General features: G+C 37.8%; 1 protein-coding gene across 1 annotated transcript in view; it reads left to right on the top strand.

The window, feature by feature from the left end:
* The window catches only part of DPY19L1 (dpy-19 like C-mannosyltransferase 1), a 63,413-nt gene that overhangs the window by 35,784 nt on the left and 14,643 nt on the right, over window positions 1-12,986 (top strand). The window contains exons 10-15 of the mRNA XM_087821256.1: window positions 35-112; window positions 2,831-2,917; window positions 4,909-4,968; window positions 5,486-5,566; window positions 8,579-8,680; window positions 12,227-12,298. Of these exons, the coding sequence (XP_087677382.1) occupies window positions 35-112; window positions 2,831-2,917; window positions 4,909-4,968; window positions 5,486-5,566; window positions 8,579-8,680; window positions 12,227-12,298 (480 nt within the window). The remainder of the gene's footprint in view (window positions 1-34; window positions 113-2,830; window positions 2,918-4,908; window positions 4,969-5,485; window positions 5,567-8,578; window positions 8,681-12,226; window positions 12,299-12,986) is intronic.

The following is a 12,986-nucleotide window of genomic DNA, read 5'->3' as shown; positions in this document are numbered from 1 at the left end:
TTTTATTTTTAACTTAATTTTTTTTCAATTTCAGATTGCTTCATTATTCACAGTATATGTTGTGGGATACATTGATATATGCAAATTACGGAAGATCATTTATATACACATGGTAATGGCTTTTAAATTTGTTTTTTTGTTTGAATTTGACCTTAAAACAAGCTCCTGATTAGTAGTCGATTGTTCATGGTTGAAACTGTTCGTACCATGATTCTGTAACTAAAACGAGTGTCATTCATGACTGTGATATAATTAACAGGCCTGTTTTAAATAGGCCACGAGGAGTTTTAATTTGGGTCGTGTTATCTGCTTTGAGGCTGGGCCTGACTTGCACGTTATCGCTAAAAGAGGTAATTCACGAAAGGGAAACAGAGAATGCTGTCCTGTCTGGAGCCTTCTGTCATGGAATGTCATTTCCTGAGCACCCACTGTCCAGGCACATGGAGCATACCAGTGCCTGGAGCTGCAGGATCCCAGCCTGCATGCTGATTACATCCTGGTAGTGTGGAGGAAGGAGGGAAGACGGGATCAGTGATAAATACAGTAAAAGGGTAATTGTACAGTGTGTTAGGAGGTGATAGGACTGCAGAAAGAAGGAAAGGACAAGCCACAGCGCCTCGGAGATCAGGAGTGCCAGGGTCAGGGTGGGAGATGGTGGTGTCAGATGAGGTAGTCAGGGCAGGTCTTACTGAGATGGGGAGTGGAGCAGAGATTGGAAGGAGGAGGAGAGGAGCCAGCTAAGCAGATACCATGGAGAGGAATATTCTGGGTGGTGTAACTGCCTGGATGGGTGATTTTCATGAGTGTTTATTCTTTAAAAACATTTGTCTTCTTTTTGTCATTAGTTCTTATAATTTTGATGCTTTTTTCCTACAATTTTAATGTTTATAATATGCCATTATTATTTTTTATTCTCTAATAATTGATGCATATAAAAGGACATTTTATATCTGGAGAAGTTATGAACAAAGTTATGAAATGAGCAGCCGTGAGCTACCTTCCAGTTGAAAACTGGAACCATCATTACTCGGAAGCCCTTGTGCCCTGGACACATCCTGTCACTCCTCCTAGAGATGACCACTGTCCTGACTTGTCAAATTATAATTGACTTGCTTTTCTTCGTGACTTTGCCACACGCATTCCTAAACAGTACACAGAATAGGCAAGGGTAGGGTTACAGTGTTGAGGACGTGAAACACAGATTTCATTCTTGTGTATTTGTTATTAGTTTCCGTATGAACAACTGTAAACCTGCTTTTGCCCACCTATTTTTATTACTAAATATTAGTATTGTTTTTAAGGTTTGTAAAAATCGTATACTTTTATGAGACTTATATTTTTACTCAGGATTTTGAGATTTGTGTGTTACTAGAGTTTAGACATTTTCTTGCCTTTATATTTTCCATTGTATAAATAAAGCACAATTTATTTATCCATTTTCTTATTGAAAGACACTTAGGTTTCTTTCTTCTTTTTTTTCTCTTATGAATAATGCTGTGCCTTTTTACACATGCCTCCTGGGGTGTACATGTTGAGTTTCTCTAGGGCTTTTACATAGTTGTAGACTTCTGGGTGGTAAGTTAAATTCATGTTAAACTTCATAATTTAATACTGCATGGTTTTCACAAGTGATTAGACTACTTCAGACAGTAATGTAAACAGTTCAGATTTTTCTGTATCCTTTTATATTTTGTCAGTCTCATAAGTATAAAATGGTATCCTCTGGCCTTAATTTGTGTTTTCTCATTCAATAAAGGTGACCATCTTTTGGAATGTGTGTGGATCCTCTGTGTTTCCTTCTTTGTACATTCCTATTCATATCTTTTACCAGTTTTTCTCTTTTGTCTAAGGGCAGTGGCATCTGTTTTCTTCACTGCAGCGTAATGCACTATTTTCATTGTTTGTTTATTTTTTTATTTTTTATTTTTAAACCTCACCAGAGGATATTTTTTTCCACTGCTTTTCAGAGAGAGTGGAAGGGGGAAGAGAGGGAGGGAGGGAGGGAGAGAGAGAGAGAGAGAAACAGCGATGTGAGAGAGACATCAATTGGTTGCCTCCTGCATGCACCCCGACCAGGGGATTGGGCCTGCAACTGAGGTACCTGCCCTTGGGTGGAATCGAACCCAGGACCCTTCTATCTGCAGGCCGACGCTCTAACCACTGAGCCAGACTGGCCAGGGCCTTCATTGTTTACTTTGATGCTCGAGTTCCCCATTGGGCCAACTTCAGGCTGGCTTCTTCGTCCTTTTAACTAGTCCTCATTGTGTGTACCTTTACTTAATCAATTTCACTCCTAGTGATTTATCCCATAAGTGTGTTGACATATATGTAAGATATACACAGAAGGATGTTTATCATAGCAGGGTTTGTAATAGAAAAAACGAAATACCAGAACCAAACTGGAAAGCTCTGCAGGGTTCAGGAGTAGTCTGAGGACTGGCTGATGAAATTATGGTGCCATTCTGGAGTGGAAAGCTTTCATTTATTCCACAGAGTGAATTGGGTTGGTTTGGATTGATATGAAGCTCTCTGAAACAAATTAAGAGTAAAATCAAGCAATAGCTATGGGTTAAGTTTCCATCTGTGGTGTTTACAAAGTAGAAACTAGGATTTGCACAGGTGACTATCTGGAAGGGTACACTGGGAACTGCCAGTAGTGGCGATCTTTCAGGTTTCGAAGCGCGGGTTAGGACATGGGCTGTTTTTGTCGTGAGTTCCCTTTTGAACAGTTTGAACTGTGTTTATCATGGGCATGTGCAGTTTCCGGGATAATCATCAATTTTGGTTTTGTTTTCTGTGCATTAATTATATTTTTCTTGGCTTTTTCCAGATTTCTCTTGCACTTTGTTTTGTTTTGATGTTTGGAAACTCAATGTTACTAACTTCTTATTACGCTTCCTCTTTGGTGATCATTTGGGTAAGTGTTCTTTAAGCACATGGCTGTTTTTGAAATGAATGGTTTATCAGTGTATCACTGGCTTGGGGTTTTGTATAAGAAGCGTCTCAGTGTTTTACTGAACCCGTCTGTGTATGATCGAGTAGCTAAGTCCTCCCTCCCAGAGCAGGAGAGAAACACAACAGAGGTTAATACTGGAAGCGCAGCACCCTGCCTCCTTGTCTGACTTGCCCCGTCTTTCTCTTTCCTCGTCTTTCCTGTCACCTCAGTTTTGGTCCCGGGGTTCATTTCTTTTGCCTTTTGCCCTCTCCTCTTTCAGTTTTTATCCAATTCCTGCTCCACCCTCAGGCCCCCTTCCTCCCTGGGGCGTCTCCCAGCAATCTCTCCCCCTCGGTCCACCGGATCAGAGGCCTGAGGCGTTGGTGTGCTTTTTAGGGTTTCTCCCCGTGTTTATTTGTATAAAATAGTCGGATAGTTTAGCTCAGGTGGTGACTGAGGTATAGTTCCTTGAATCGCTACAGATGCAGATTATTCGGAGAACAAACAGTGAAGAGCCACCTAACTCTTTTGCCTCTTTGGTAGAATGACTTTCTAAATAGAAATTTTCCTGAATTTAAGGACTTCAGAGGTGGTTATGTCTTTTTTAATCAATGGGCTTCACCATTACAATGTTTTGCAACCCTAAGAAGAAAGAAATTCCTCTATTTTAACACCAAAGCATATTGTCCTCTCAATTGAAATGTATTCGACTTCTTGAATAATCATTTAGTTTCTCAGACTCCTTGGCTTTCCTGATTTCTAGAACCCATTAGCAGGTAACATTTATTTAAGATCTTATTTGTCCCATTTTACAAGTAGCACTTTTTTAAGATCTTATTTCCCAGGATCTGCTGCTTCCCAATCTGGACCAATACCCTCTTCAGGTTGTGTGACTCAAGTATGCTTGGTCCCAGAAATTAGCAGTTAGCCAAAATTCATTGATGGAGTTGCTGTGCTTTGAGACTAATGATAGTTTTCATAGTTAGTGAATCCTGTTTGTAACTAGGAAATGTGAACATGTACTCGATTCTCTATTTACACGTGTGCAGGGGCAAGTCCTGTTATCACTCAGCTTAAAGTCCATGCCTCTTGGGGCCCATGTCCAGGAAGCCATTGGATGGCATTTGCGTGTCAGTGACATCTAACCTGAGTACATTTTGCAGGAAATTCCCCTTCATTCAGTTGAGCACCTGCAGGGTGTCAGATCACCTACTAGGTGCCTGACACTGAGGTGTGTCGTAGGGATGAATGGTGCATATTTATGTATATAAATTTCACATATTTTGTTGTATAAAAATAAGTGATACCAACAGTTACAGAATATAGCATGTTTTTGCATATTTAACCATAAACAAGCATTTGCCTACTTTTATTTATAGTTATCATTTTGAAACCTGAATCTTAACACATTTTGTGTTCGCAGATACTCAGAAACTTCCGAAAAGATTTAATTTGAGTTCATATGTTTACGTTTTGAACTCTAAGCATATGTTTGCCAGGTTTGAAGTAGATTAGATCCCTATAGGGTATTATCTTTTTGGAGTTTATTATGTACTTGGCAAGAAATAAGATTCGATAGGGAAATATTTAGTTGATCCATTAAAAACTCATTTGTAGTTTATCCTAAAAGTTAATATTTAACTTAAGAAAAATCTTATGACTGTAAGACATCTGTCTAAAATTCTGAATTTATTTTATACTTCTTGGTTCTTAGGTAAATCAGAGATATAAAATCACTCACAAAAATTAATATATGGTGATTCTGTTTTCAGCTTTATGAAGTCGCTAACTGACCTTATCTACTTTGGTTAAAATTGGGCTAGTACTTGACATCATTGGGCTTGTGGTGATGCTCTATGAAACATTGACAGTGTGCTGGATTTTAGATTCTAAAGAGTCTTATAATTTAGAAGTGCTTTCTGGCACTTCATTTATAAGTATTAACTGTATGCTGTGTTATTTTCTCCATGCAGGGTGTGCTGGCAATGAAACCATATTTCCTGAAAATAAATGTATCTGAACTTAGTTTATGGGTAAGAATCAGTTTGTTTGAATGCATACGTTTTCCCTCTCTAAACTATGTTATCGATTTTATGTTTTACTTTTAAGGAAATGATCTATTAGGTGCAGGGGATCTAACAGTTTTATTACAAATTTTAATGTTCCAAATTACCCTCTTTATGACGCAAGTCAAGATTAATATTTGATAGGTAGTTAAAGAATTCCAGTTTTATTTATTATCCATGTTTTTTCCTAAGGAGTGGTACATGTGTAAAAAACTCTCAGTAGGAGGGGACTTCAACTGCAATTGCTGTATAAATCTTCTATATAGTATATTTTTATAATAAAGTATGTTTATATTATTTTCAGTAATAGCCCCTTGATTTTGGAGTAACATTTTAATTTAAGGTGCACTTTTTTAGCATTTTCTCTTGGATGCAGAGTTATTTATTTGACATGTGATCAAAGATTTTTTCTTTCTAGACTGTGTCTAGAAATGGCTATATAGAGCATCAGCTTGCTATTGTTTTGTTATGTTTTCCTTTGTAGGTCATCCAAGGATGTTCTTGGTTGTTTGGAACTGTCATACTCAAGTATTTGACATCTAAAATCTTCGGCATTGCAGATGACGTAAGTGCATTTTCTGCTTCAACTCGAAAGACTCGAAAGGAATCTAACAGGCTAAAAACCAGTTTACTTGGGTTATTAAAATACCACTATTTAAACCAAATTCCAAGATGAAGTCTATTCATCTTTATTTTACCTATTTATTACAATAGAAGGTAAATATGACTATAGTCTGTATTATTCAAAATTAATTTTTTAGTACAGTTTTTATATTGGTTTTTCCATATCACAAAGATTACAAAATTTTAAAACAGGAAAGCTCTGGAGACTTAAGCTCATACCTGAAGGTCTCTGCAGTCCTTTTCTGCTGGTGCCTTTATGGCCTTCTTTGTCACAGATAAAGATGCTATCCTCAGAGTCTCCTAGACTGTTGATCATATTACAGTCTTTTTCTTTTTTTGCCTCAGTTTTCTGTTCAGTGCTTTGAAAAGTTTATGAGCCTTATATGTAATGTATTCCAAGTTAGTTGTATTAAGAGAAATTTTCATTGCTGTTGTTTTGGTATTTGGGTAGGAGAGAAAATAAAATGAGAATTTGCTTTATAACGTTAAGGATTCTTTCTACCATAATTTTGCTTTCCCTGTTTTACTATGCTGCTTAGTAAGGAAGAGGTTAGGGTCGGAGGTGCGTGGGCAGAAAATAGCATCTCAGACGATAAATTAAGAAAAATTGAATTTATTTAAGGAAAAGGGGAGGGGGCATGGAGATACCCAAAGGGAAGGGCTGCACAGCACAAAGCCGAAGGGTGTTGGGTCCTTGATGCAGCAACAATGTACTTGGGACGGAGAGACCAGGAAGAGCCCAGAAGCAGCAGCAGGAGAGCCTGGCTGGGCTGCTCCGGCCACTGAGAAGTCAGACAAGAGGGGCCTTGGAGACAGGCCCGGGGGCAATTAGAATAGGAGCTTGTTTAAATCAGTAAAGAAATTACCAAGAGCTCTCACAGCGTGGATTCGCGAGTGCCGCCTGCTGCAGGGACACGGAGTCGGAGCTCCTAGCAGCCAGCAGCAGGTGAGAGGAAAGGTGATCGAGCCACCGGGACACACATAGTGAGCAGGAAGAAAAGCGAAGGAGCCCAGTCCTCGGGTTACAGAATCTGTCGCCTCACGGGGAAGACAGGCCAGTTAAGGTGTTGATTCAGGTTAAAAGTTTTGCATACATGTGAAATGGTCTTTTATGTTTTTTATTTAAACTTCCTTATTTGGATTTGGAAATAATATTGTATGTTAATATTTTCAAAGCACCACTTTTTTAAACCCCTCTTCGGCTTTGTGGTGCTTCCCTTTGTCACCAGTGCTGTCAGCTTCCTTTCCTTGTTTCTTTGGGCTCATTCTGTAGCTTTTCAAATGCTTGGGGGAAAGTGCATGGCTCTTGTTTTCAATGTTTCTTATTTTCCAATAAATGCATTTAAAACTATAAATTTCCATATAAGCAATACTTTTCTGTGTATCTTACAAATGAGTTTTATTATGATTCTCTTTTTAACCTTAAGGTTAAGTTTTATGTTACTTATTTGCCAGCCAAAAAGATTTTAAAAGCCCTTTCTAGTTATCATTTTCCAATTTCATTGCATTTATGATTAGAAAAATATAACATTGCGGTGTAGCATGCGAACTTTTTTTAAAACATTTTACTTTTTGAGGATAACGTGTATTCTCCCTTTGTGAAGTTCGTATTCTGTGTTTGTGAGCTTATTAATAATATTCAAATTATATATTAATGTTTGTCTGCTTTTTCTAGTTTAGAGGGAAATATTTAACATTTCTATTGAACACTGGCCACTTACCTGTTTCTTCTACAGTTTTTAGGTTGTTTTCTTTTACATAAATTGAATCTATTCTGTTAAATATAAATATGATTTGTATGATCATGCTTTGCTGTTCATTTTACCAGCGTATGATGTCATCCAGTCTTTCCTATATTCTGGCTTGAATTCCGTTTTGTGGAACATCACAATTGCTCACCCAGGTGTCTTTGGCTCAGTCTCTGGCATTTCTCGTTCCTCCTCCTGTTTTCAACCTTCCTGCACACTTTGGTTAAGTGCATCTTTTATAGACAATATAGTATTGGATTTTCCCCTCTTAAATCCAGTTTGAGCATCTGTTCTTTAATGAGTGAAGTTAAGCTCTTTACTTATATGGCAGACAATTTTCATTCTATTGGGCCTGTTTCTTTCATTTTATTTGGGATTTCCCAACTATTTTTCTTGCTTTTTAGGTTTTTTCTCCTTTTCATTGGACAGATGGTTTTCTTATGCTGTTGTAGGTGCTCCCTATTGATTTTTTAAGCTTATTAGCACACGTTTCTTCTCCAGCAAAAGAGCATTTTGAAATTTTCAGCACGTCCCCCCCTCCAGTCCCTACTCCTCCTGACCCTGTCATTAGATACCACTGGAGATTTTAGTTAGGATTTGTTTTCGTTGTCATTTCCCCCCTTTTCTTGGTTCTTCCTTTGTTAGTAATGAACTGAGAGTCTGACATCTGTCTCCTTTAAATGAAAATGGCTTTGTTGGGGGGTGAGGTGATGTGAGCGAGAGCTCTTGGTGGCGTGCAGGTTACACAGGTGGCGATTGTCGGTGGAAAGGTGCATGCTAGTCCAAGCCCACCCGTTTTCTGCTTCTCCCCCTTTTTAGAAACCTGAGTTAATGTTTCCTTTACTCTGTCGCATTGTCCTTCTGTGAGTGACAGGTGTGTTACCAGGCCCGGTAGGCTCCAGCAGAGAAGGTGGTGTGTAGTGTTTTGCACCAGGGTTAGCACACTGAGGGGGGGAAACCCAGGGATAAAGACTTGGGTTTGTTGACGATCGACCCTGAAACCAGGGTATGCTGGAGCTGTCACCTGTCGTCAAGGAAGAGAGAGCTGAAGTCAGAGGGCAGGCACTTTGCTGTCTATCAGAAGCTCGCTGTGTGGGAACTGAGCTCTAATGCAGTGATCACCATTTTTAGGTGATATTGAGATTAAAAGGAATTATTACAGTACATGGTGTAATCTAATGGTGCCTCGTTTTATTCTTTACTAGGCTCATATTGGCAACTTGCTAACATCAAAATTCTTCAGTTACAAGGATTTCGATACTCTGTTGTATACCTGTGCAGCCGAGTTTGACTTCATGGAGAAGGAGGTAAGAGATGGTTTCTAGTCTTTCCCCTTAGGTTTTGGTTCATTCATTTTTCAGGAAGGGTATCCCTGTTATTTTTCCTCTGTCCTCTGTGCCGCGAAGTTTGAAGGAAAGGCAAACCTGGCAGCTCAGAGGAAGTGGTTCTTATTCACATTGGCATGGCTCCTGAAATACATGGTCCTCTCTCATTTCGTACTGTGGAGCCCGCATTCCCCCAGCAGTGTCTGGATGAGTAAACAGCACTTCACGCGGCCTGTTTTCAGGTGTAGCATTAGTCCTGTGAGCTCAGCTCTTACCCTGCTTTTGCTCTGTGGTGTGTGTTTGAGTGATCTCATTGCTTTGAAGTGTGATCAAGTACAAGTTTCTTATTCCACATCAAGTTTCTGTTAAACTGCACTCAGATATTTATAAGGAAACCAGAGGGTGGTGGAGGGGATTGTGAGGTGAGCCTGCACTGCTCTACCTAATGTTTTTGAGCAAGTGACTCCCCTTCTTTGTGTCATAGCTACTAATTTATACTGGCACACTACAGACAGATGCCGTGAGCACAGACTGAGGTACATTGCAAAGTACTTTGCTGTTTTAATGATATTTCATAGAAAATATTATTTTCAGTACTTGAGGAGCTAGTTTGATTCAATAGACATGCATATATGTATCTTTATACACCACCCATGTGGCCCTCATTTATGATGATATTTATTATCTGTGAAACATGTTTTTTTAGAGCTGTGTGTGGATGTATTAAACTGGCCAGCAGTGCTCTGTTGATGCCTTCCTCTCCCTTTGTTCTCCCCGTGCTAGCCGTGTCCTGAGCTACAGACCCATGGATGGGAGCGTCCTACACTGCGCGGTCTAAACAGAGCTGGTTTAGACCGTGCAGTGTAGGGCACTCCCATCCACGGGTATGTAGTTAACGTGAAATGAAGAGAGCACACAGATGAATGGAAAAAGATGTATTATTTCATGAATATTCATGAAAATTGTATTTGGGGTGGGGAGTCAGTTCAAAGCTTTGTATCACATTATACACCAAACTTTATTTCATGTGCTAAAAATAAACTTGAGAGACATTTCCATAAACATTAACTTCATTTTTAATGAGCATAATACCAGTGCAAAACACACATAAGAATGATTAATAGATTTGTGTGCATGAAACTTAAAACATCTGTACAATAAATATTATTAAAATCAAAAAGCAGATGACTGACTGGCATGATTCTTGCCATAAATACAAGTGAAACTACAGATTAATGTAATTTTAAATTACATTAAATTGTTTAAATCAATAAAAAATTTATCAAGAACTCTCACCCTTCCCCCACCACCAAAAACACATCCCCATCCTGCATGCATATGCAGAAATGGGTGAAAGATATGAACAGGCAATCCATTGGGGAGGAAATGCTGGCAACTGATTAAAGTGTGAAATTACCTTCTTTGTTTTTTCTGCATTTTCCAGTTTTTACAATGAGTATATATAACCCATTATATATGCTTAGAATAAAATCAAGAATTATAAAGAAATATTAAGATAAAATAACTGGTAATTAAACTAGAACACACTGTACACGCACACCTCTCTCACCATGTGGCATATTTCCTTTGCATCTGTTTTGTGTGTATACACTCTCTGGTATATCTTGGGTATTGAGGAAGCTTTATAATTTTGTTTTATATTAATACTTTTATATATTAACCTTAGTCCCTTCTGTTGGTTTCCTCCTGAGGGTTTACTGAACGTAGCTAGTCTCTTCTTGCCCCCTCTCCCTTACTTCTCACCCATTTCTCATTTATTGTGATGCTGTCATCAGTGAGATTCTTTTGCTTCCTGCATACTCTTCCCCATCTCACCCCATTTTTAAGATTCCCATGGTATCTTCATTGTCAGAATATATAAACCACTCATACTATTCTGTCACCTCTATTTCCCTGTCATTGTCATAGTTGGGTAGGTCAGTGTTTTGTTTTTTATTGAATTTATTGGGATAATAAACTTTATTAACTTTATTGGTTAATAAAGTTTACATAGGTTTCAGGTGTACAATTTACAATACATCATCTGCATATTATGTTGTGTTTTCACCACCCCAAGTCAAGTCTCCTTCCATCACCCTTGGTAGGTCATTGTCACCATGAAGCCCCTCCCACTGTTTCTTGGCTGTGTGAAGCTTATCTCCAGTGGGTTCGTAGGAAGGGCTCATGGAAACAGTAATCCTGAGTGTTTGTATGTTCAAAACATTTTATAAATGGCTTTTATACATGACTGTCTGGTTATCTAGATGTAAGTCTGACTCATGTATCTTGTCTTGAGTATCATAAGTTACTCTACTGTCATCTGGTCTGAAGTATCTTTCAAAGTCTGATGTTAATTTGATTTTCTTTGAAAGAGAAATATTTAAAAATATCTTTTAAACTGTTGGAATATCATGTTAAAATTTTTTGAACACTTTGTTAAATTGTGTTAAATACTTTTAACACAGTTGTGATGGATTGTCTTTTTAAGGTAGGTACCTGTATCTTACAACTTTTGTTACATTTGTTATTAGCAAATATCTAATTTTTAAAATATTAAAAGTTTTAGTTATATGATTTTTGCTAGATTAAGACATAATTTAGAATTCACAAAATAAATATATTTATATATTTTAAAATATTAAGTACTATGCAAATGTTTATACAGGCAAGTAGTAAGATAAAAACATAAAAATTCTCTTACTAGGACTTCCAGCTCATGAAGTATGCATTTTGTGTAATTATCAAAATTATTCATCTCCTGCACAATAAGTGAGAAAAATTGGACTGAGGGAAAAATCAGAAAAGGCTACACAGTATATACTTTGTAGAATTACAATGTACCAGTGTTTTTAATACAGTTGAAGCTAGATTTCTCTTTATAAACATAATAGGGAAAGTGTACATTATTTGACTCAAAAGTACAGAATTGTTTTATGAGGGAAGGTGCTGGTAATAAGCAAATCAATCACAGTTTATAAACTTCAAGTTCAGGATTGTATAAGACTGTGACCTCAAATTATTGAGAAGTGTGTAGGATTACAATGTGCCGTGCTTTGTTAATTAAGTTTTTTCTATAGTTTTTTTCTCTGTTACTAAAGAAAAATGCCAAAATCTTTTTTTTTATTCTTGTAAACATTGGGCATTGTGTGTGTGTGTTCATGGTTAAGATTTTTATTCCCTACCGAATGTACAGGGAAAGCTAATGCCATTTGAAGGAGTTCTGCTGACTGTAGGTGAATATTAAGTTGGGCCCTCTAGTTAGGGAGTCGTGTGCAAAAGGTGTAATCTCTAGTCACATTTTACACTTACACGTGTTGAGGACTGTATCTGTTAGTGTTTTCAACTCGTCGTTTTGGGGAGGTTTGTTTCTATGGAAACCCATCTTCGTTTTTATGATGGGAGTCCGTGGTTAGAGTGGACCCTAGCTGGTGCACGCTCATGCTTCCATTCACTTGCTTCATTATTTGAAATGAAATGTTGTCTGTTCAAAATAACACTTTCCTCTAACAGAACATCTCTGAATTTCAGACTCCCCTGAGGTACACAAAGACACTGTTGCTTCCAGTGGTTCTCGTCGTGTTTATTGCGATTGTCAGAAAGGTATGTCTGCCGCGTGAGAGCTCTTTCCTACAATAGAACATTTTCCTGTTTCTACGTAGGGGTCATGGGTACTAGGCTACATGTTAATCCGACACAACATTTTGTATGGGCTTATTGAAACACATTTTCTTACTAATAGCCATTGATGAACATTTACAAGCCTTGAAAGTATTCTGCTGTGTGCCAGCTTAAAATAAACATGGGAAGGGGTGGCTTAGGTTTTCATAGCCATGTATGTGAAAGACAAGACCAAAGAGATCTTACTGACCCAGATACAATTGTTTTCACCTGTGTAAATTATTACTGACTTGCTTTTAACTTTTATGTAGTATTTCCCTGAAATATTTAATATATGCCTTTCTAAGTCAGCTGTGCAGTGCTCACTAACTCCTGGGTCGAATTTATTATTAATCAAATGGAATACATAGAATATTAACAATATATTACTAAACTCAATAAAATGGTTATCTAACTTCGCCTTGATAATGAAACTCTAAGCCCAGATGTAAATCGGGGCAGGGAAGTTACAGCCTTGAGCAGAGAGTGGGTGTGATGGGCTCTCTTTTCTCTTTTAAGAGTTGGTGAACTTAACTGTAGGCATTTTAAGAGAATGAATTCAGATTAATCTGTAATAGAAAAATAGATGGTAGACCCTGAAAGTTTTCTGATCTGTAGCTAGTGATTGCTG

This window comes from Miniopterus natalensis, chromosome 10 (assembly GCF_054644295.1).
Source record: "Miniopterus natalensis isolate mMinNat1 chromosome 10, mMinNat1.hap1, whole genome shotgun sequence".
Lineage (NCBI taxonomy): Eukaryota > Metazoa > Chordata > Mammalia > Chiroptera > Miniopteridae > Miniopterus > Miniopterus natalensis.
Note: the sequence above shows the minus strand (reverse complement) of the source record. Positions and strands in the feature narration are given on the sequence as shown.